Below are 22,043 nucleotides of genomic sequence, written 5' to 3' on the forward strand. Positions count from 1 at the left end.
ATCATGAAGGCATACATTATTTAACTTTAAATTTGTTTAGGGAGTTGAATGTAGAGCAGCTAATTAAGTCAATAGGAAACTAGTAAAATGTATTACGAAACTGTAAGAAGGTGTTTAATGCTCGTGTTAGATGTATTTTGTGCAACAATTAAATCTTAAGCATTTATTGGAAATGTAGCTGATAAGCAACGAGGCTTGTTTATCAAATAAACAAAAACTTTGACACTAAGAACTAGTTTTGCGCCGATGCCATTTTTTGGCCCCGATACCCGATACCTGGCTGTGCAGTATCGGCCGATATCAATACCATACCCTTCCTGACTGTTTGAAATTGATGTGTGTGTGTATATATGAAGAACTACATACTGCTTGTATGTAAAATTCCCATCATGGCTTTGTCAAGCTGCTGCCTACCTTTGTGAAGCAGGAAAAATAATACAAAGTGAGACTTTTTATTGCCTACCTGGAATGGGTGACAATAGTTGAATAAACTTTTGGCTGGTACTCGCCGATGGTTGGTACTCGCCGATACCGATACCACCATTTTAGTGCTGGACGGGGCCCTGCCCATACTGGTATCGGTATCGGTGCAACACTATGAACTACCTTTTAGAAAGTATACTTTTAAACCCAAATTTTTTACATTGTAAAAGGTTTCGTTATCGCTCTCATGTCCTATTCTAATTGCAAAGATGTTATTTTCATGAGTTGTCAGCAGCATATGATCCCGATCAAGAGAATCAGATGCTTAAAGTGCTTGTGTTTCACTCATTGAATGGTTTGTGATCCTGAATAGATTAGCTTTTAAGTAATATTTCTTTGTATACAACTGTATTTCATATCATGTATAACACCATCACTTAAACATATTTCAAGTTATTTCAATATTTACAGATTAAATGCCGAAAATAGTGACAAATTGCATTACCAATATTTGTATATTTTGCAAAGAATGCTGGATGACAGTATTGGTTGCTCATTTATGTAAGTAAATATTGTTAAACTTGCTAACCAGATTTCCTAAAAGGTTGAATCTAGGCATTGGCCAGTTTTTGTGGTCCTTGGTGAAGCGAGGATGGAAAGACTTAATTAAGCAGAATATTAAAGGGTGTATCTTTCCTGTGCTTTAAAGTTGTTTTAGTGAAATACCAGACACAGCACAGGGCCATCTGGAGCTTCTACTAGCACCTACGGATGTACAGTATTAGAGAGATATGATATTGCACTATGTTAGGTTAAAAAATTTAGGTTTGTAAAAGAAGAACTGAGTCCACACAGGAAAGAGATTCAAACAACTCCTGCAGGAGTGGAAAAAGCCCAACCCAACTTCCAGCTCTTTCACCGACCCCCCTCCTGCAGCCGTCTTTTAATAACAGAACATAACACATGGTTACAAAAGAGAGTATTGTTCTGACAGGACAGTTGATCAGGTCATAAGACAGGATGCTCTCCTCTTGACTGAATCACGAGGCAGAGTGAAGCATCTCATTTCTACAATGTTTCATATGAACACACATTCATTTTATAATCATCATTGAATAAACCTAACACACTGGCATTCCTAAAAAATCAAATCACTATATTTGTTACAATCAATCCTATGATCCTATCCAATCAAAAAGTACATTTCCTTTCACAAGCTGTGAGTGTTATCATCTCAGCTGCTACAGATGTACAAAAATGTTAATAGTGTCCATCTAGCCAGCCAAACAATATATGTAGGGAGATTTATATATTTGTTTATTTATATTTATAAAGGTGTCTCATTTGAAATATGTTTTCTACCTAAATATTGCATCCAAACAGTGATGAAACAACAGCATCTCAACCATTAATGTTGCGAAGATTTGTTTTTGGGGAGCTCTAGTAGCACCCCATGTCCCCCAAATGAGGGCTCCACACTCACCTGAAAGGCTGTTCTGTCAAGCTCTTATTCTTTACCATTGCCACATCAACAGGTACTTTATTATTATCTTTTGTCCCCTTTCTTCAGTGCACCGAGTCAGATTTCGAGTTTGGTACCGAGTGCCTCCATCTAGCTCTGCAGTACTGCGGCACCAATGCTAAGCTTATTGATGGTCCACCAAGTCTGTGGAAGGTAAGCATAGAAAGCCCCTGCTTTGGGTTGGTCGATGCATAAAGTGAGGATTTGGCCTGTTTAAATTTAAGAAAGGCCTTAAACATTACAATCTAATAAAAAAAAAAAGTCATATGAAAAAGTTTGGGCACCCCTATTAATCTTAATTATCTTTATTTCTAAATAATTGGGTGTTTGCAACAGCTATTTCAGTTTGATATATACAATAACTGATGGACACAGTAATATCTCAGTGTTGAATTGAGGTTTATTGGACTAACAGAAAATGTGCAATATGCGTTAAAAGACAACTTGACAGGTGCAAAATGTGGATACCCTAATCATTTTATTGATTTGAATACCCTTGACTACTTTTCACTGACTTACTGAAACACAAAATTGGTTTGTTAACTTTATTAAGATTTGAACTTCATTGCCAGGTATATCCAGTCATGCGAAAAAGTATTTAAGGTGGACAGTTGCAAGTTGTTCTCCTGTTTGAACCCCCTCTGCAGATTCATCATGGACACCTCAAAACAACTCTCAAATGATCTGAAAACAAAGATTGTTCAACATAGTCGTTCAGGGCAAGGATACAAAAAGTTGTCTCAGAGATTTAAACTATCAGTTTCCACTGTGAGGAACTTAGTAAATGGAAATGAAAGACCACAGGGACAGTTCTTGTTAAGCCCAGAAGTGGCAGGCAAAGAAAAAAGAAGACTGAGAATGGTGAGAATGTCTAAGGTCAACCCACTGACCAACTCCAAAGACCTGCAGCATCATCTTGCGACAGATGGTGTCACTGTGTATCGTTCAACAATTCAGATCACTTTGCATCAGGAGAAACTGTATGGGAATGTAATGCGACAGACGCCTTTTCTGCAAGCACCCCACAAGCGGAATTGCTTGAGGTATGCAGAAGCATATTTGGACAAGCCAGCTTTATTTTGGAATAAGGTCCTTTGGACTGAAAAAAGACTGAGTTGTTTGGTCATATAAAAGGCGTTATGCATGGCAGCAAAAAAACGCAATGTTTCAAGAAAAACAGTTGCTACCCACTGTAAAATTTGGTGGTCAGCTTTGGGGCTGCGTTGCCAATGCTGTCACTGGGAATCTTGTTAAAATTGAGGGTCGCATGGATTCCACTCAATATCAGCAGATTCTTGAGAATAATGTTCAAGAATCAGTTACGAAGTTAAGTTGCCGGGGATGGATATTTCAGCAAGAAAATTATCCAAAACACCGCTCCAAATCTACTCAGGCATTCACGCAGAGGAACAAATACAATGTTCTGGAGCGGCCATCCCAATCTCCAGACCTGAATATCATTGAACATCTGTGAGATGATTTGAAGCAGGCTGTCCATGCTTGGCGATTATCAAACTTAACTGAACTGGAATTGCTTTGCAAAGAAGAATAGTCAAAAATCTCTTCATCCAGGATCCAGAAACTCATTAAAAGCTACAGGAAGCGACTAAAGACTGTTGTTTTTGCAAAAGGAGGATCTACTAAACAATGTGTCCTTTTTACTGAGGTACCTTTATTTTTGCACCTGTCTAATTTTGTTTTAATGTATACTGCACATTTACTGTTAGTCCAATAAATCTCAATTAAATACTGAAATATTACTGTATCTATCAGTTATTAGCCAAATACTAGCCAAATATTTAGAAATAAAAACTATTCAGATTAATAGGGGTGCCCAAACTTTTTCATATGACTGTATATAATTCTCCAGGTAGACATCCAATGATGGTTTAGCTTTACTTCTTAAGGCGCCTCAGCCTGTCTTAGGGGAACTAAATACGACTTTAGGTCCTCTGGTAATAAATGGCTTCCTGGAATCCAAATATTTCAGTGTTCTTACTCAAAGTCTGACATAAAATGTATTATTTGAGCTTACTGAGGGTTATCTAATATAATTTCTATTTGCAAAATGTCATCAAAGTAAGACTGTTTTTGAGACATCTGAGACTAAGTCTAAAGTAATTGACCAAAAAGCTCATCATTAAACTTCAAAGAAAGGGAGGAATCTTGCAAACCTTGGAACACCGTTCCCTATGTGTAGTATGGGTGACTACTCAATATCATAGAGTCGTTTTCCAACAGTAGGCACCGCTGCACTTCACAAAATAACAAGTATTTGAAGAAAATACTGTTGCATTGATTAATTGCAATAGTAAAGTTATTCAATTGCACCAGTTTTTGTCTAAAAGAATGGGCCAAATTTCCAGCAAATTATTGTTACGTAGAAGGTTCCGGAAGAAAATCCTCGAGGTTTGACCTAAGCCATACCGTATAAAATTCAAGTGTATATTAAGGTAATATAAATGGGAAGTTTTCTGCACACTTGAACAACGCTTGACATGTATTCATAGAATCCCAATGTGTGTGTAATCATTCATCGCTGTGAAAGGAAGTGTTAATGATTTACGATTCTTTAATTTATCACCTTTATCAGCTCAGATTTAATCCTTTGAAGCTTAGAGGCAAAATTCCACCCTTGTGAATGTTCCTGGACAAATATCTCGGAAATTCAGGAAATAAACAGAAAAAATAAATTAGCTTTGTTTCTGCTTTGACTGAAAAGCTCTTTGCCCCTCAGGTGACCTATAAACGGGATTTGGCTGCTGCTGAGTCCATCATCAAAGGTGAGTTTCCTCCTTCATAACTGTTCTTTTACACATGTGCCTTAAAGAGATCTCTTTTCCTGTTTTTGAATTGTACGGTATCCATACATGCATACGTGAATGGCTGTTTCCAGAGCCCTTCTCAGACAGATTAAATGCTCTGAAGTGAGCAGAGCCAGAGTGCTTTGTCTCTTTTTGTGTGGTCTATACTTAGAAGTAAATAGGTGACAATAAAATAAAATGACCCATCACTGTTCTTTGACAGGGGCAATTCTTTTTAAGTATTGTTTGGCCTGAGATGAAGAGGGCGGGTGTAAGCAGATGGTGAATACTGCGGAGAGCAAGTTAGGACAAGGGAGGCCTTCACAATCAGAGCAGAGGAAATAAACACGGCTCCATGTTTCACCCTGCCAGCACCTGGACCAACAAGTACCTGTTTGATGGTGACATAAGGTGCACAGTGATAATTCCCAGAGCCTCCCGAGTGAATGAATTCTTTGTGTCATATTTTTTTTTGTAAGAAAAGATGTGGAAGGAAGTTCTCATGTCTGTCAGTTTGACTAACTGCTTAATGCTTTGGTGGGTGTGCGTTTGAAGCAATCACGTACACGTACCCTACTATTCCTTTTATCAAGCCAGACATCCTCATAGGAGGTCCTAATTAATATTTTTGCAGCGGTCTTGGAGGGGCTGATTGTCCTCGATAACTGTTGTGTTTTTGTTTGAACATATTTAATTGTATTCTTGGTCTTTTTTTATAGCTTGATTGTGTGCCAGCTGGTGAATCATCGATGTTACATTTACCAGCCCCCCTCATGGTATCTCAGCAGCACAGAGACATATAAGTGTAACTCGTCCCAAAATCCACGTTTTTAAATCTGAAGTGTATAATTTATACAGTTTAAATGCAAATCGTAATAATTTTCTACAGTTTAAACTTAGTCTATGGATTACTTATTTAATGTTACTGTGCTTTTATTGATATTTTCATATTTCATGCAATATATTATTTGTCTTTAAACATAGACTTAGAGACTTAGAAAGACTTTATTTGTCATTTTGTGCACACAAGTGTATACAAAATGAAATTTTGTTCAGTATAGCTCTTAAGACATTTTCATTTTTTTTTAAAGTGCAGCCTTTATAAATGTAAGCAGCAGTAATAATGTAAACATACGCTGTATAGTTACAGTTCAAACTGCCACATTTCTGTCCTGTGTGGCTGAATGGTGGCTCTTGCAGTTGAATATTCCTATTGGTTCAAATAGCACATGCTAGTACACACCTATGTAGTTATAGTTATTCATCTCCATACTAGTCCAGGATTCAGGTATAAATACTGCTCACTCAGACATATGCGTCTGCAGTGTGTCTTCCTGTTCACTGCTTCATTGACAGAGCGACTTCCATCTTGTTAAGCCCTCAAATTATATAGATTATTAAATATAATATATTTGTTATTTTTCGCATGCATAGTATAATTATATAAGGTTTAATCCCCCATGTTTTGGTTACTCTCCCTGAGCAGTGAAATTAGTTGAAGCAGAGATTCCTTTCGTCCGGATAAAAGTAGTATATCATCTTCATTGTGTGAATCACAAAAGAATAGGAAGAAACAATGCAACTTAAATAGATTAAATAACCAACATTGATAATGAATAATAAAGTTATTCTCCTCAAAGAACAGGCAGAGAAGTGGAACACATTTGTTATTATAGAACCGAGCCACAGATGAACCGTGCCGAGCCCTAATGTTGAACTTGTACTAAATTTAGAGCAGTTCGGATTTGTCTGGCACAGTTCAGTTCTATTGCTTTTCACATTCACTCAACAGTTATCTTGGTTACTGTGCTCAGACCGTTCTCAGTACGGTTTTAAACAGGATAGTCTAAATGGGGCTTGAGGGAGTGCTGGCCTGACTCTTAGCCACTGGCCCTGCTCAGTGGCCACCCACTGTTCCTAAACAGGATGTCATAAATGGGGATGACAAATTTCCTAAAACGAGAAAAACAACCTAGCTGTTTCTAAGATCATTTGGTTCCTTTATTTTCAGAGACTCTGTCACAGTCAGCTTGTCTTATCACTGGAAGGTGGGAAGCTGGTGTTACTCTGGCCAATGTTCTCCAAAAGGCTTTCGGAGCTCTGGATATGGTGAGTCCCGCTAAAGAACACCACCTATTCGCCATTAATGTAGTCATAATGTTTCAGGTTTTATTCAGTCTTTTACTCTGAAATCCCCATATTTCACAACAGTCACTGCTATTGATCTTACACAATAAAATGAGTGTCTTCCCCATGATGTATTAAAGGAAAAGTGCAGTCACATTCAGAATACAAACTTCTGAAAGTACTTTAAGTATGAAATTATTACATACTGTTCAATAAATGATACGTGTTTTTAATTAAGAGTAATTTCATTTGAATGTGCTTAACCGGAGACATCCATGTTTCAAAGAACACATACCGGTTTGTGACATCACGGTGCGGTATCGGCTGGTGATTAAGTCCCAGTGCTGTATCTGGTGTTTTTCACAACGCGCTATTATCCATGATGGTGACGAGTGATGGATTAATGAGGGGTTTTTTCACTGGCCAGAAGTTCGATGGCAAATCCTCCATCTTCAAATCGGCGATCCAACGATGAACACTGGTTGATCATAAATCAGAAAGGTGAAATAACAATTTTTTTTTTCACTTTCACCCGATGTATTGCAATATCCAACTGCCATGCACGTGGCCTTGTCAGTTTAACTATAGCTCTCGCAAATTTCAATGGTGAAGTCCTCCTGAAATCCTAAATAATTGTTGTTGATTGCAGATTTGTCTAGTCATTCCCATTGGTTTTGCTTGTAAAGCGGGCAGAATGGCGCTAGGCTAACCGCACCATGGCGTCACTGCCGGAAGATGTCAGGAGTGAGGTGTTACTATATTTGGGCAAAACTGGCTGGTCCCGGACTCAGTTATGAAGACCAAAATTATTGTTTTAATCCTTTTACTGATTTACGCTAAATTCATTAAATCACTGTGAACGTATTAGTTTTAGGTACAAATAATGACCCACTGGTTATTCCTTGCTGACTTTAAAGCTGCTGCTTTTCTTGAAGAGCTTTAACTACGTTTTCTGACTGAAGTTCAAAAAGCACAGGTGCTCTTCATTTTGAGCTTGGAAAACCACCGAACTCCTCTACCCCTCTTCCTCGTCTCATATGAGTTAAAATTTCCATTCCAAAAACCCATTTGAGCTCCACATGGGTGGCCAGGAGGTGAGAGTCTGTACCTGGAGTCAGTCGTCTAATAGAGGTTTTCTAAGCTGCCAAGACTCTAGCTTTCCTTCTTTCCTTTCCCCTTTTCATCCCCAAACTTCATCTTTACACTGAAAGAGTTGTTGATGATCAAATCTTGTATCAGTTAAGCTCATTACCTGTTTTTTTTTATTACAAAAATTAAACTTCTAAATATTGTTATATATCTTGTTTCTATTTATATCCTGTCAAAGACTAGAAAAATGGGCAATGTTCGTTCCCAAGCCTTATTATCAGCCTTCTTTTAATGCACATTCTGTCCTATTCTAATAATAGAAAAAGGTGTATGAGTGCAAACTAGTAAAGAGTGACAGTTTTTCACATTAAATATGGCGGTGTAGAGCTTTGATATGTGAAACACTTTTCTGCACCTCAGCAGCCGTTGGATTTCTCTTGATCAAGTCAGAAAATCAGGAACCACGAACGCAGAGGTTTCAAACTTCAGTCTTGGGGCCTGAAGCCAAGCAGCATTAAGATGAATATCTTTTCAACACGGTGGAATCAAAGAAATAGGTTATTAGCAGGGATCTACTCTTTTTTTTTCTTTTTTTAATGCTGAGGATGTAAATGAAGAGTTTGACTCAGCTGGGTTAGAGCAGTGGGAGCACATCAGTCCATTAGGAGTGGAAAATATTATGTATTTACAGATTTCAGAAAAATTAAAACTTTTCCTGCAAAATGTATTAAAAGTAACAAATTTTGCATCTGTCATAGGAAAATTAAGTTTTTTCCTAACAGCTGCAAGAATATTCTGATAATTATGGGTTTAAAACTTAAAAGTAAATGTGACTTGATTAATACCCACATAGACTGACCATAGATTTGACTGGAGAAATATATATTTTGGAAGTATTTTAATCTTTTCCCCTCAGCTTCTTTTCAAAAGTGAAGATCAAAACTCTGAAAGCACCAATCTAAGATACAGATCCTAGTTTTGTAAACTTATTTTCTTCCTTTGACAGTCCTCGGTAATTCTTTTTAGCCTCTTGCAATCCATTTCAATCTTGCTGTCATTTGGGATCATTAATTATATCTTTACTGTTTTGGGTACTTTATCTTCAGTCACAGTGTCTGGTTGGCTGTCACCAGTTTGTCAGGATGTGGAAATTTAGAGTCTAGACCGTAACTCAACAGAGAATCTTTGGAATGTGCTGAAGACAACAGTCTATCATCTTTAGCTTATGATCTAGAATGGTACACACAATTAACTCGATGCTGCAGGAAAATATCTCCTGAGTTGTTTTTTGAAGTACTCCCACAGCAAATCTGTGCTTAAATCAGAGCAAGAGGTAACAAATGATTTTGTAATTTCTTAAACAGGTTAAGGGATTTGTCAACTTATTCCAGTAAAACAATTTCCTCCATATAAAGTTTTACTAGAGTAACTATCTAACTGGTTTGAAAGAAAAGTAAAATTAAATAATCTTTCAAATCAGCCTATAGATTCCATTGCTAATATTTGTACCCTTGTTAAATATGTGAAAAATTTTAAAACAAAAATCATTCATTGACCTTTTAATGTATGCTTATAATTTTCTTTAGTTGAAAAAAAGGTATTTATTTCATTTTTGATACTATAAGTAACACAATTATTTGAACTCCTGCTGTTTTTATGTTGTATGTCCTTCTTAAAGGGGTCATAGAATGCAAAACCTAGTTTCCATTATCATAGATGAATAACGATAGTTCAGTGGGTGAAATGGGTGTACAGAGAAGTTCAGGCCCCACCAACACCTCTTTTCTCTGCAAAAATCTCACAATTCTAAACTTCCACCATAAAACGCGCAAATCCAAAAGAAGCCCCAAATTGACATCACTTCCGGGATGTTACCTTTTTTGGTTCTGGCCTGTACTTTTTTCACGCCCCGAAATTGACATACAGACCAGCCCACTGGTTCACTGGCCCAAGAACATGAATAGAGGTAGATGTAAGACACCAGTTTAGCTGTTTAGCCTACAGTTGGGTTTACTTCTACAGGAATTAGAAAGCAGGCAGTTTCTCTATTGAAAAGGATTCAGAACCACGGGCGTAAATGCAGTGTTCCTGGCAGCATGGAGAAAGGGGAACATTTTCACAGTCTTCTAAAGGATCCGAAGACTCGACATGTATGGATTATTTTTGTCTATCAGAAGATCCCTGCAAAGTTTGATGCTCAACTGTTCATTTGCTCTAAGCATTTTAAGGGTTCGGCCGCTCCGTCCCCCGATGGCTCCCTGCACCGGACCAGTCCCGGAGCTCACGGCTCAGTTCTGCTGCCCTGTAGTCAACCAAAATCCCGGACAATTTTGAAATTCCCCCAGCACAAAGTAGGACATGTCCGGGAAAAAGGGGACATCTGGTCACCCTACCATATCAACAATCTTGATGTTTCAGCGAGTGAGTGCTTGTTGCTATGATGCGTCTTTGCTCAGGAGCTTGTTGTAAACCAATACAACTAAATATTCATGAGCATACCATAAAAGGAAGTAAAACTGTCGTTTCATTTTGGGGCTCTTAACCAGGCTTGCATTAGGGCTCATAGAACAGCAAATATGCCATTTTCAGCTGAACCAATGTTACACACCCTATTCAGAAACCTTAAGGACCAGCGCTAAATACCCTATAGAATCATTCTATGACCCCTTCAAGCCTTTATACAATAGGATGCCCTGGTCTTCCTCTATCATACCTCAGTTGTGCTCTTGGGTCCTGGATTAGAAAACAAACTAATATATACATATATCTTAATTAGCCTGTCAATGATTTTTATGATTATTGGATTCATAATTGGATAGCCAGAGGTTCCTTAAAGAAGATCTTTTACGTGATGTAAATATTTCGACTTGAGGGGTCCTGGATAGAGCATATTGACAGATGAAAAAGTTTTTCTATTCCAAATGCGAAATGTACTTTCTTTTTTATCATTTTGGTATAGTTTCTGCTCAAGGTGGGTTGCTCTGTCAGCTATAGACAAGTTTTAGACCCTCTAAACTGCATAAATTAGTTGACGATTGTTTCATTCATCCATCCATCCGTCCGTCCGTCCGTCCGTCCGTCCGTCCGTCCGTCCGTCCGTCCGTCCGTCCGTCCATCCATCCATCCATCCATCCATCCATCCATCATCCGTCCGTCCGTCCGTCCGTCCATCCATCCATCCATCCATCCATCCATCCATCCAATCAATCCCGGAGGGACTGGCCTGGGAGCTTGGCTGGCCAGCTGAGAAACATAGTCCCTCCAGCGTGTCCTGGGTCTAACCCTGGGCCTCCTCCTGGCGGGACGTGCCTGGAACACCTCACCAGGGAGACTCCCAGGAGACACCCTAATCAGATGCCCAAGCCACCTCAACTGGCTCCTCTCGGTGTGGAAGAGCAGCAGCTCTACTCTTGAGTCCTCCCCGGATGACTAAGCTCCTCACCCTATCTCTAAGGGAGAGCCCAGACACACTACAGAGAAAACTAATTTCAGCCACTTGTATCCAGGATCTCGTTCTTTTGGTCTTGACCCAGAGCTCATGACCATAGATGAGGGTAGGAATGTAGGAACCATTATTTCAATGATTGATTATTCATGATTAATCGATTATTGATTCAATAGATTATTTCAGCCCCAATATATATCTATATCTCTATATATATCTATATATATATTAGAAACTTCGTCCGGCTCCATCACATTTCAAATCCGATGTTTGGAAGCATTTTGGTTTTAAAAACAAAGGTAAAAATAAAGTTGATATATTGTTACAGTAGTATTTGTTTTCATGGCAACACCTCCAAAAGTCATTTCAAAAATACAGCTATGTATGAATGCATTGCAATAATTCAAGAATCGTNGTGTACGGCAGCCCCGCTTCTGTCAGTGAGCCCCAGGGCAGCTGTGGCTACAATGTAGCTTGCCACTATCAGTGTGTGAGTGTGTGTGTGAATGGGTAAAATGAATGTAGTGTAAAGCGCCTTGGTCAAGTCTCCTAACTTGAATAAAGGCGCTATATAAGTACATGCCATTTACCATTTTACCATTTACTTGTGCCACACCAATGAGGGGCACATTAATGCTGCTGCCGAGGTAGAGATAGTAGAATAAGAGTAGGGTGAAACTATGCAGAGTGATAAAAAAGGGCTTTGTTTACAGCAACGATGAGGTGGTCCACACAAACAGTGTAGAGGCTCATAATGTGTTGATGTTATCGGAAAAACAAGTCTAAGTCATATTAACAAGAAGTCAGATCGATGTTCTTCATTCAAGCAGCATTTATTAATCTTTGCGAGGGGAACAGATACAGTCTTGTTCCAATGTTCTGTCCCCTCTGGTTCCACAGGATATTACCAACTAATTCAGAAATAGGGAGGGATTCTCACAGACAAACAGTTTTTCACAAACAGAAGGGTCGTTTAAATAGCTGTCGAGCTGCTTAACAAAAATCTAAGATAAGATTCACATAAAGCCTTGCCTAGCAGGTGTTCTGCTTGGGCGAATACTTTTGTGCAGTAAAGAAAACCAGAAAAAAAAAGCTCAGAATAGAGTGCAAGAAGAATTTTTACCATGACAATATAAAATACACGGTAAACTGAAAAGCTTCTGGATTACAGCAACAAATCCACCATTGATGTTGTTTGTGGTTGCACATTCGTGCTAAAGGAACGACTCACTCTTTGGGTGTTTAAACGGTTTGGACTGTCCAAGCGAAGCAGTCGTGGGTGGGAGGTTTGCTCCCTGAATCTGGGAGCAGGTTCAAAATATTTCTGCTTCCTTGTTGTTTGGATAGACCTTCCACCCGACCAGATGTTTGCCAGCCACAGCCGAACCTGACAGCCTGTGTTCCTGTGTTAACAAACCTGTCACTTTTATACCAATAGGAAGTCAAGTCACATCATGTTTTATAAATATCTCTTTTTTCCCAAAAAGCGTAGGGTCTGTCTCTTTGATCAGACAACACTTCTTAGTTTTCTCCTGTATTTTACATACATTATCGTTACCCTTTACCACAAGTTCATAACCCCATAAACCCGTCCTTGTGTTTGGAGACATCTCTCCTGTATCTTGCACATCTGTATTTATCTTCTCTGGGTGTAACTGCTGACAGTATAGGTTGGTGGCAGAACTCTCCACATTTTGTGTTTTAATGTTCTCCAGTGAGCTAAACAGTTTATCCTCCTTTATACCTGCTCCAAGTCCTTCGTCATATGTTGTCGGAATGTGTGGATCTCACTGTGTGGTGCTTAACAGAGCCCTAGTTGATGTATTGGACCCTGTGTCGGCTTCTTTGTATCATTTTTTGGAGGGCTTCCTAACTGTGCTCAGGTGGCCTGTGGGGCCGAAGTTTTCCGGTGTGCCTGTAAGGAACAAGATACATCCTTTTCATTGAGTTTGGAAAAGGAGGAAGAGTAATGGAGGAGATGAAAGGCAAGTGGAGGAGGTGGAGGATGAAAAATGACTTGTCGCAGTGCCATTTACGTGGCTCTAATAAAGGATAAGCCATTAGAGTTTGTGTGCAGGTGGTGAATTTAGCAGTGCATTAGGTTAAGATGTTGAGAGAGGAAGACTGTCAGAAAAATAATATGATTTGGCACCCCTGCAGAGGATTGTTATCTACAACATGTAACCCTGGTCAAATAAAGGTTTGAAAGAGTCAACAGAGTGGCTGAAATGATTTTTCTCCACTGAAAGTGAGCAGTTATCAATCTCAGCTGGCCCCTGACATATGTTTCCCATAACCATTACACATTTTCAGTTGCTTTCCGTTACTTCATGTAGGTAGAACAAACTGTGTTTCTGTGCCAAACACAGCCTCTGGATGTTTATTTTAATGTTTATGTTATGCAAGGGTGGCATTTCAGTTTAAGATTGTAATTAGAAGCAAAACTCTGAAGATGATTAGTTAATGAATTTTTTTGGTCATTGGGTGATCCGTTTGCTTTATGTTGCTAAGGCCAGAACCCCAGCGAAAACATCAGTAGGCTGCATAGATGTGTGGGCTCCTTCAAACTAAAAGCTTTTACAGCTCTTGGCTCGATCTGACGATTTGACTACATTTTCAGAATCGAGCTATTTAACTTGGCTTGCATGTGATTAGCTTGTTTGAATTTTGTACAAGAAATAATGTTTTCTGACAGTTTAAGAGCTTAAAGGAGCATAAATGACTACTGACTGCAGTCGATGGTAATAAGATATTAGCTACAATCAGGGTCAGATGCTTCAGCAGTGACACCAATGCATTTTCTATCAACATTTTTAGCCTGATTTTTTGAGAGTGCATGTTTTATTGTTAAAAAAAATTATGTTGTAAATGCCTTTATCAGCAAATACATCTAATTTACCACAACATTGTTCTTTTAAGTGTTTAACCGTCTTCTTCACAACTGCAAATTTATACGACTGATTAATGTTGGAAGTTGATCGGTTTGTTGGCTTCTCAGCTGAGAGTTAAATGGTCAGGGCTGGGAATGGGCAATTAATTGTTTTTGCAATCCAATTGCAATTTAAACTAATTTCAAACTGCAGAGAAATAAGCAAACAGTGGGTTTGCCATTGTTCTGTCAGATCAGCATACCTCCTCAGACCAGCATACCCATAGGAATATGCATGCGTGCCGTCCACTTAAAAAAACACCAAAAAGTAGTAATTAAATTGTTTTTTTCTACATGACTAAATGGATACATGCCCGTTGAGGTACTTTAATGTGTATTTTTCATACAAAATTAAAGGGATAACCACGCGTTGAGGTAGTTTTAAGTGGATTTAGGTAAGGGTGTAGTTGCACCTGTAGCCATCTACAAAACGCATACAAAGCACATCTCCTGCCCAGCAAATCGTCGCTGATATTGATTTGGACATTATGTCATCTTGGATACAGTGGCTTGGCAGAGCAGAAGGTAGATAATTGAAGTTAATCAAATGTGAGCAGCATGCCTATTACTAATAAGGTTGTAGTTTGCCCATAAAAAAGTAATAATAATCTTGTTCAAAGTTGGGATTAAAGGAGTAGCTCAATCCACTCATATAATTTTGGAACGTATTTTATTTTCATATATGATGTAATTTTCCAGGGACTTCACATGCGTTAAATATAAGAATGAAAATGTTAGATATTGCATTTCTAAATTAATTTGCATAAAACACTTGAGAAGTTCTTGTAAAAATGCCGATCATTTTTTAATAAGGTGGTTAAGGTTTAATGTGTTTTTTTTTAAAGCTAATGTGTTTAGTGGACCTATTGAAGGACTTTTTTTGTTGTTTTATGCACAAAACTAAGACAAAAACCTGACTAAATCATAAAATAAAAGAGCGTGATTGGCTGTAAGGAGAGTGGAGACAGAGGACATTCTATGTAATGCGTATTAGTGTGAACATGCTGGCCTGATGCTGTATGCTGAGCTGACAGAACACCGCCAAACAGAAGGGAAGGCACAATTTCCACAGTAACCTAACATTCCACATCCACCGTTATTTGTCCACTCCATTCATTTATGCCGATATGCAAACCAGGTAGTTATGTTAATTAATAAGTACCATTCCACATTTTCTGTGACTCCCCAAATGTCACCGTTCACGTACATGTTCTCCTTCCTTAACCGTCAAAATACAGAGCAATTCCACGTTTCGCTCTGCTCAGGTTCGTTGGAATGCGGCCAGGTTGAATTGCGATAGTGTCACAAACAGGAATAGGAAAGTTCACAACATTGGGTTTGTTGAAATAAAATAGGATAAAAACAGATTGGTAACTAGAAATTAAAACATAATTTTCATATAGTCCCAATAAAGAACACCAGTTTGTTTAACTATGGCACGCAAACTACTGGTACTTCAATGTATAAGGAAGCAGATTTATCATCTCGATCAAGATATTTGTTTTATTCTGAAAGATTTTTTCAGCTCCAGTCGCAACATCTTCCAAAGGCACAACTCACTACTTCAAGAGCAACTTTTTATTGGAGCTATGGACGAAGAAACGTTGATATTAGAAATCAAGAACAAACCGATTATGTACAATCCTAGACATCCTTATTACAAAGACACGCAACTACAAGAAAAGGTTTGGGCAGAAATTGCCTGTGTGCTGGATGTTGCTGATAAGTTTGAATAATATCATACTAAATGAAACGTTGATTACCTCATATTGTGCTCCTATGCATTAACACATAATAATCTTCTATCGCGCATGGTGTCCTTAAGCTCCAAGGAACTTACAGCGGAGCAAGACGTGAGTAACCATCACAGAGGTTACTCATGAAAAAAAATTATCAGTTAAACCTTGGAGTAAAACACCTACATGCTTGTTGGTGGTGCAAAGAATTTTCTTTTAATAAAACTGCATTTGCAAATTGAAAAAAAGGTTGTTGACATTTTTGATAAAATTACCCTAATCAGGACCTGTATTCACAAAGAATACATTTTGCCGCTATAATAAAAGAAGTCATACACAAAGTAGAGAGAATGAGTTTCAGGAGCTGAAGAGTGTCTTATGCAGGGAAGATTGTGGAAACGGAAAGAGCTGTTTGTCCAAACCATAGTTTAAACAGTGGGGTAACTAAGCACAAAATTCTTTAACAATCATGCAATTATTGTTTTGGAGATAAAAATGATGTTTAGTTAGAATCTTTCATCTAATATACAAGCTCTTTGAAAGGACTCTGAGAATTCATGACTAGTCTTTTAGCTTCTTTTAGCACTTTATATGAGACTAACACACTGCTTTTTAAAAATCCAAAGATCAAGACCAGAATGTCCCTGAAATATTAGTAAAAAAAAAAANCGTTGAGGTAGTTTTAAGTGGATTTAGGTAAGGGTCTAGTTGCACCTGTAGCCATCTGCAAAACGCATACAAAGCACATCTCCTGCCCAGCAAATCGTCGCTGATATTGATTTGGACATTATGTCATCTTGGATACAGTGGCTTGGCAGAGCAGAAGGTAGATAATTGAAGTGAATCAAATGTGAGCACCATGCCTATTGCTAATAAGGTTGTAGTTTGCCCATAAAAAAGTAATAATAATCTTGTTCAAAGTTGGGATTAAAGGAGTAGCTCAATCCATGTATAGAATTTTGCGAAATATTTTATTTTCATATATGATGCAATTTTCCTGCGTTAAACATAAAAATGAAAATGTTAGAAATTGCATTTCTAAATTAATTTGCATAAAATCCTTGAGACATTCTTGTTAAAATGCCAATCACTTTTTAATAAGGTGGTAAAGGTTTAATGTTTTTTTTTTTTTAAAGCTAATGTATTTAGTGGACCTAGTGAAGGACTTTTTTTTGTTGTTTTATGCACAAAACTACGACGAAAACCTGACTAAATCAGGAAATAAAACAGCGTGATTAGCTGTAAGGAGAGTGGAGACAGAGGACATTCTATGTAATGCGTAATAGTGTGAACATGCTGGCCTGATGCTGTATGCTGAGCTGACAGAACACCGCCAAACAGAAGGGAAGGCACAATTTCCACAGTAACCTAACATTCCACATCCACCGTTATTTGTCCACTCCATTCATTTATGCCGATATGCAAACCAGGTAGTTATGTTAATTAATAAGTACCATTCCACATTTTCTGTGACTCCCCAAATGTCACCGTTCACGTACATGTTCTCCTTCCTTAACCGTCAAAATACAGAGCAATTCCACGTTTCGCTCTGCTCAGGTTCGTTGGAATGCGGCCAGGTTGAATTGCGATAGTGTCACAAACAGGAATAGGAAAGTTCACAACATTGGGTTTGTTGAAATAAAATAGGATAAAAACAGATTGGTAACTAGAAATTAAAACATAATTTTCATATAGTCCCAATAAAGAACACCAGTTTGTTTAACTATGGCACGCAAACTACTGGTACTTCAATGTATAAGGAAGCAGATTTATCATCTCGATCAAGATATTTGTTTTATTCTGAAAGATTTTTTCAGCTCCAGTCGCAACATCTTCCAAAGGCACAACTCACTACTTCAAGAGCAACTTTTTATTGGAGCTATGGACGAAGAAACGTTGATATTAGAAATCAAGAACAAACCGATTATGTACAATCCTAGACATCCTTATTACAAAGACACGCAACTACAAGAAAAGGTTTGGGCAGAAATTGCCTGTGTGCTGGATGTTGCTGATAAGTTTGAATAATATCATACTAAATGAAACGTTGATTACCTCATATTGTGCTCCTATGCATTAACACATAATAATCTTCTATCGCGCATGGTGTCCTTAAGCTCCAAGGAACTTACAGCGGAGCAAGACGTGAGTAACCATCACAGAGGTTACTCATGAAAAAAAATTATCAGTTAAACCTTGGAGTAAAACACCTACATGCTTGTTGGTGGTGCAAAGAATTTTCTTTTAATAAAACTGCATTTGCAAATTGAAAAAAAGGTTGTTGACATTTTTGATAAAATTACCCTAATCAGGACCTGTATTCACAAAGAATACATTTTGCCGCTATAATAAAAGAAGTCATACACAAAGTAGAGAGAATGAGTTTCAGGAGCTGAAGAGTGTCTTATGCAGGGAAGATTGTGGAAACGGAAAGAGCTGTTTGTCCAAACCATAGTTTAAACAGTGGGGTAACTAAGCACAAAATTCTTTAACAATCATGCAATTATTGTTTTGGAGATAAAAATAATGTTTGGTTAGAATCTTTCATCTAATATACAAGCTCTTTGAAAGGACTCTGAGAATTCATGACTAGTCTTTTAGCTTCTTTTAGCACTTTATATGAGACTAACACACTGCTTTTTAAAAATCCAAAGATCAAGACCAGAATGTCCCTGAAATATTAGTAAAAAAAAAAAGTAAAAAAATTGTAAATCCCTTTAATGTCACAATTCGTCCTCTGCCTTTTGACCCAACCCCTTGGAAAGCAGTGGGCTGCCATTGTGTGGCGTCGGGGAGCAATCAGGGGTTAAGGGTTTTGCTCAGGAAATTAGAGTTGAGGCTGTTGGGATCAAATCAGGTACTTTCAACCTTCTCAGAGCACAAGCAAACTGCTCTAACCCACTAGGCATACACTCTCCTTAGGCCAGTATAGCTTCTTAGTAGAGGCGTTGATGCTGTTCTTCAGAACTGGAAAGAATCTCACTCTGAGAAACAACCCCTAACATGGATGGTGTTATTATGGTTCACTGTTAGCACCAGACAGGACCTGTGGTTCCTCCAACCAGGCTGTTTCGGTTGATGAATCACGCTGCTGTTGTTTTGTACAAAGTAATTTACTTGGCATTATGCTTAGAAACCGTCTGCTTTCCATTTAGAGGCGATTCCTGTGCACGCTCAACTCTCTGGACTTCCAGAAGGCCTCTTCTCTCCCCCTTCTAAATGTTCTACCTCACATCTCCCCATTTTTTTTGTTTCTGAGATTGTGTCTATTTTATTTGAAATAATCACAAAACAATGACTAAATCATTTTTACGAAAAGATTAAAAAAATGTTTTTATTGACTTTGTGTCAAATGTTTTTTAAGGGGATAATTATAGTGAAAGCTGCAATACTAAACATGTGTAGGATAATCTATAAGGCTAAAAAAGGCTAAGCACCCTAAGAAAACAACTCTGGATGCTGCACTGCTGTACAGGGTGTGTAAAAAATTGTGAGATTAGGGATTTTCAAATCACAACATATATGTCAATTCAAAACATGTTTGTCAGTACTTTAGATGTTCCTAAAGGTAATTACATTCTCTGTAAGAACAGACATATCTCTTCAGCTGAAAGAACAATATAGCATTAGTCTTTTCATCAGCTCTGGTTTCTTGCAGCTTTAGACATTGGCCGTTTCTTAATATGCGTTCTTGTGTGTTCTCGTGCGCTCGTGTACTCGTGATACGCCATCAGCCTCAGCCCGAGCACTGTTCCAATTGCCGAGAACGCATGACCGAGTACGCACCAAATCCCCGGATGCTGTTCTCGCCCCGGCCTCTTTATCGAGTATGCATCAGAGCAGACATGTTGGTTCTTGAGATTGAAAGTGAAAGCTGTCCCAGTATGCACTGCGGCAGCAGCAGCTTTCGATGGAGCACTCCATCGAAAGTTAAAAGTGCTCTTTTCTGTTGCTGTTCTGTTGTTGTTCAATAAAAGTACGTTTTAAGATCATTTGAGGCGAGAATATAATACTTTAAAGTGTCACTATATGGTCCATTTAACGATTGAACGCCTAATAAAAAAAAAAGATTTCCGAAGTTGAGAGGACTGCGCCAACCAGCGGAGCTCCAAAGCTAACGGAGGCCAAGGCTAACTACAGCCCGTCTATAGCAGCCATCTCTCGGCAAATTTTTTTTTTGGCAAAATGTTAATTTGATTTGTGTTTATCTGACTGTGTTCATTATTATTCGCCCACTAAATGTAAAAAGTCATAATTTATTATTATCTCGAGACTATTAATAACATTAGGTGAAATACAGCTCTAGACGAGCTGAGTGTGTGGTGACATCACGAGTACACTTCTGCTCCAATTAACCCATATCTATGCTGCATGCTCGCGTTCTCGCGGAGTCCAGACTTTCCTGTGTTCTTGCCAAGACCGGACTTGACGATAACGCAAGTGCGGACTCGCATTCTCGTGAATTGAGAAACGGCCATTATATGGGAAGAACTTTGTTCTTGTGTGATGTCTAAAAACTACAAATGCTGCAGGAGGAGGGATTCTCTAGAGTTCTTGTGAAGTAGTCTTTGTTTACCTGTATTTTTGTTCTTGCCACCTTGAGTGATGATGTACATGCATAATGGAAAGTTTTTAAACGTCTTAAAAACCATACGATTCTTGACCTTAGGGCACCAATATCAGTTTGACACTTGACCCCAAGTCCTCCACGACCAAGGTCCTAAAATCAAAAGAAGTTACGATTTGAATGTTTAAATATCTTTGCAGGAGTTGAACGTCATGCCAGATCTGATGGGAGACAACATCAGGTACCTGCTAAGGGACTGGAACTTCATCCAGCTTTCTGTGAGTTCCCATTTTAAACATATCCATAGAATAATTACGTCTAGCAGTGAATTGTTTTGGTAATTCACTGCTTCTCTCGCTCCACAGGTCAGTCATTCTTGTTTTTCAGAAGTGGAAGCCTTACTTGTGGTTTTAAAGTCAGAAAAGCGGGCCCTTCTCCATCCAGTAGTCGTTATTTCGGTGAGTTACCAGCCATACCTCTATAGCCATGATGACCACTGAATAAAGTTGGACATATTTCTTTTTATGTTAACCCAAACCTCTGTCCACCAGATTGTTCTTACTCTGAACCTTCACTCTTTGGCTGTTTACCGTGTGATTCTGCAAGCTATCAACTACACGCAAAGAATAAGATAAGGCTCAACAGGCGAAAACATTCGTTTCTGATTGGTTGATGGATCATAACCTGTAAAACAACAAACCAAAATCTCTTTGAACTCCACTTAAAGATGTAATTCATGAAAACTAATAAACAAAATAATACAGAGCATCATAACCAGAGATTTTCCATTAGGACAAAATAAACGTAAATTATTCATTTTCCTGAAAGCAAGCGTGAATGCAAGATAAAGATGGTGTTCATTATTTTTGACTAAAAGTGAAATGAACTGAGATGAGTGACATTGAGCTGTAATCATCTTGTATTCCCATGTGCCGTTTACGCCCAGTTGCAGCGCCTTTTTGTAAAAGTGTGTATCTCTCTTTGGAGGATGCACATTTATACAAGTACAGATTAAGTACAATCAACCAGCAGTTTCTGATGTTTTAAAAAGTATTTTCCTCATACAGATCCCTACACTTTTTCTGTTACACTTAAAAGTATTTAAGCCTTTTAAAGAATTAAATAAATGCCTTTAGCCCTGCCTGGTACTCATTTGTTATAAAAACAAAAACTTTTTTTTCTTGTGCTATTTTTACTATCCAGAAGAAAGACACTTGCCTTTACTGTGACAATGCCTCTCCCAATGGGGATGCAACCAAATTCAATGACCTTTAGCTATCCGTAACGAGGTGTCATGCCATTTCTGGCTATAAGGTTTTTCTGTAGAAAGACTAACCAAAGTCAGAGAACTCTCACATCTAAGAAACACATTTTTGTGACTTAGACATTGGCCAAAAAAAG

At 38.2% G+C, this 22,043-nt stretch overlaps 1 protein-coding gene across 2 annotated transcripts in view; it reads left to right on the forward strand.

The window, feature by feature from the left end:
• The window catches only part of ispd (isoprenoid synthase domain containing), a 64,606-nt gene that overhangs the window by 12,928 nt on the left and 29,635 nt on the right, over positions 1-22,043 (forward strand). For both annotated transcript variants that reach the window (XM_015399583.1, XM_015399584.1), the window contains exons 4-8: positions 1,994-2,098; positions 4,683-4,728; positions 6,761-6,858; positions 20,843-20,920; positions 21,008-21,100. In XM_015399583.1, coding sequence (XP_015255069.1) covers positions 1,994-2,098; positions 4,683-4,728; positions 6,761-6,858; positions 20,843-20,920; positions 21,008-21,100 — 420 coding nt within the window. The remainder of the gene's footprint in view (positions 1-1,993; positions 2,099-4,682; positions 4,729-6,760; positions 6,859-20,842; positions 20,921-21,007; positions 21,101-22,043) is intronic.

This window comes from Cyprinodon variegatus, unplaced genomic scaffold (assembly GCF_000732505.1).
Source record: "Cyprinodon variegatus isolate N-32 unplaced genomic scaffold, C_variegatus-1.0 Scaffold1026, whole genome shotgun sequence".
Classification (NCBI taxonomy): domain Eukaryota; kingdom Metazoa; phylum Chordata; class Actinopteri; order Cyprinodontiformes; family Cyprinodontidae; genus Cyprinodon; species Cyprinodon variegatus.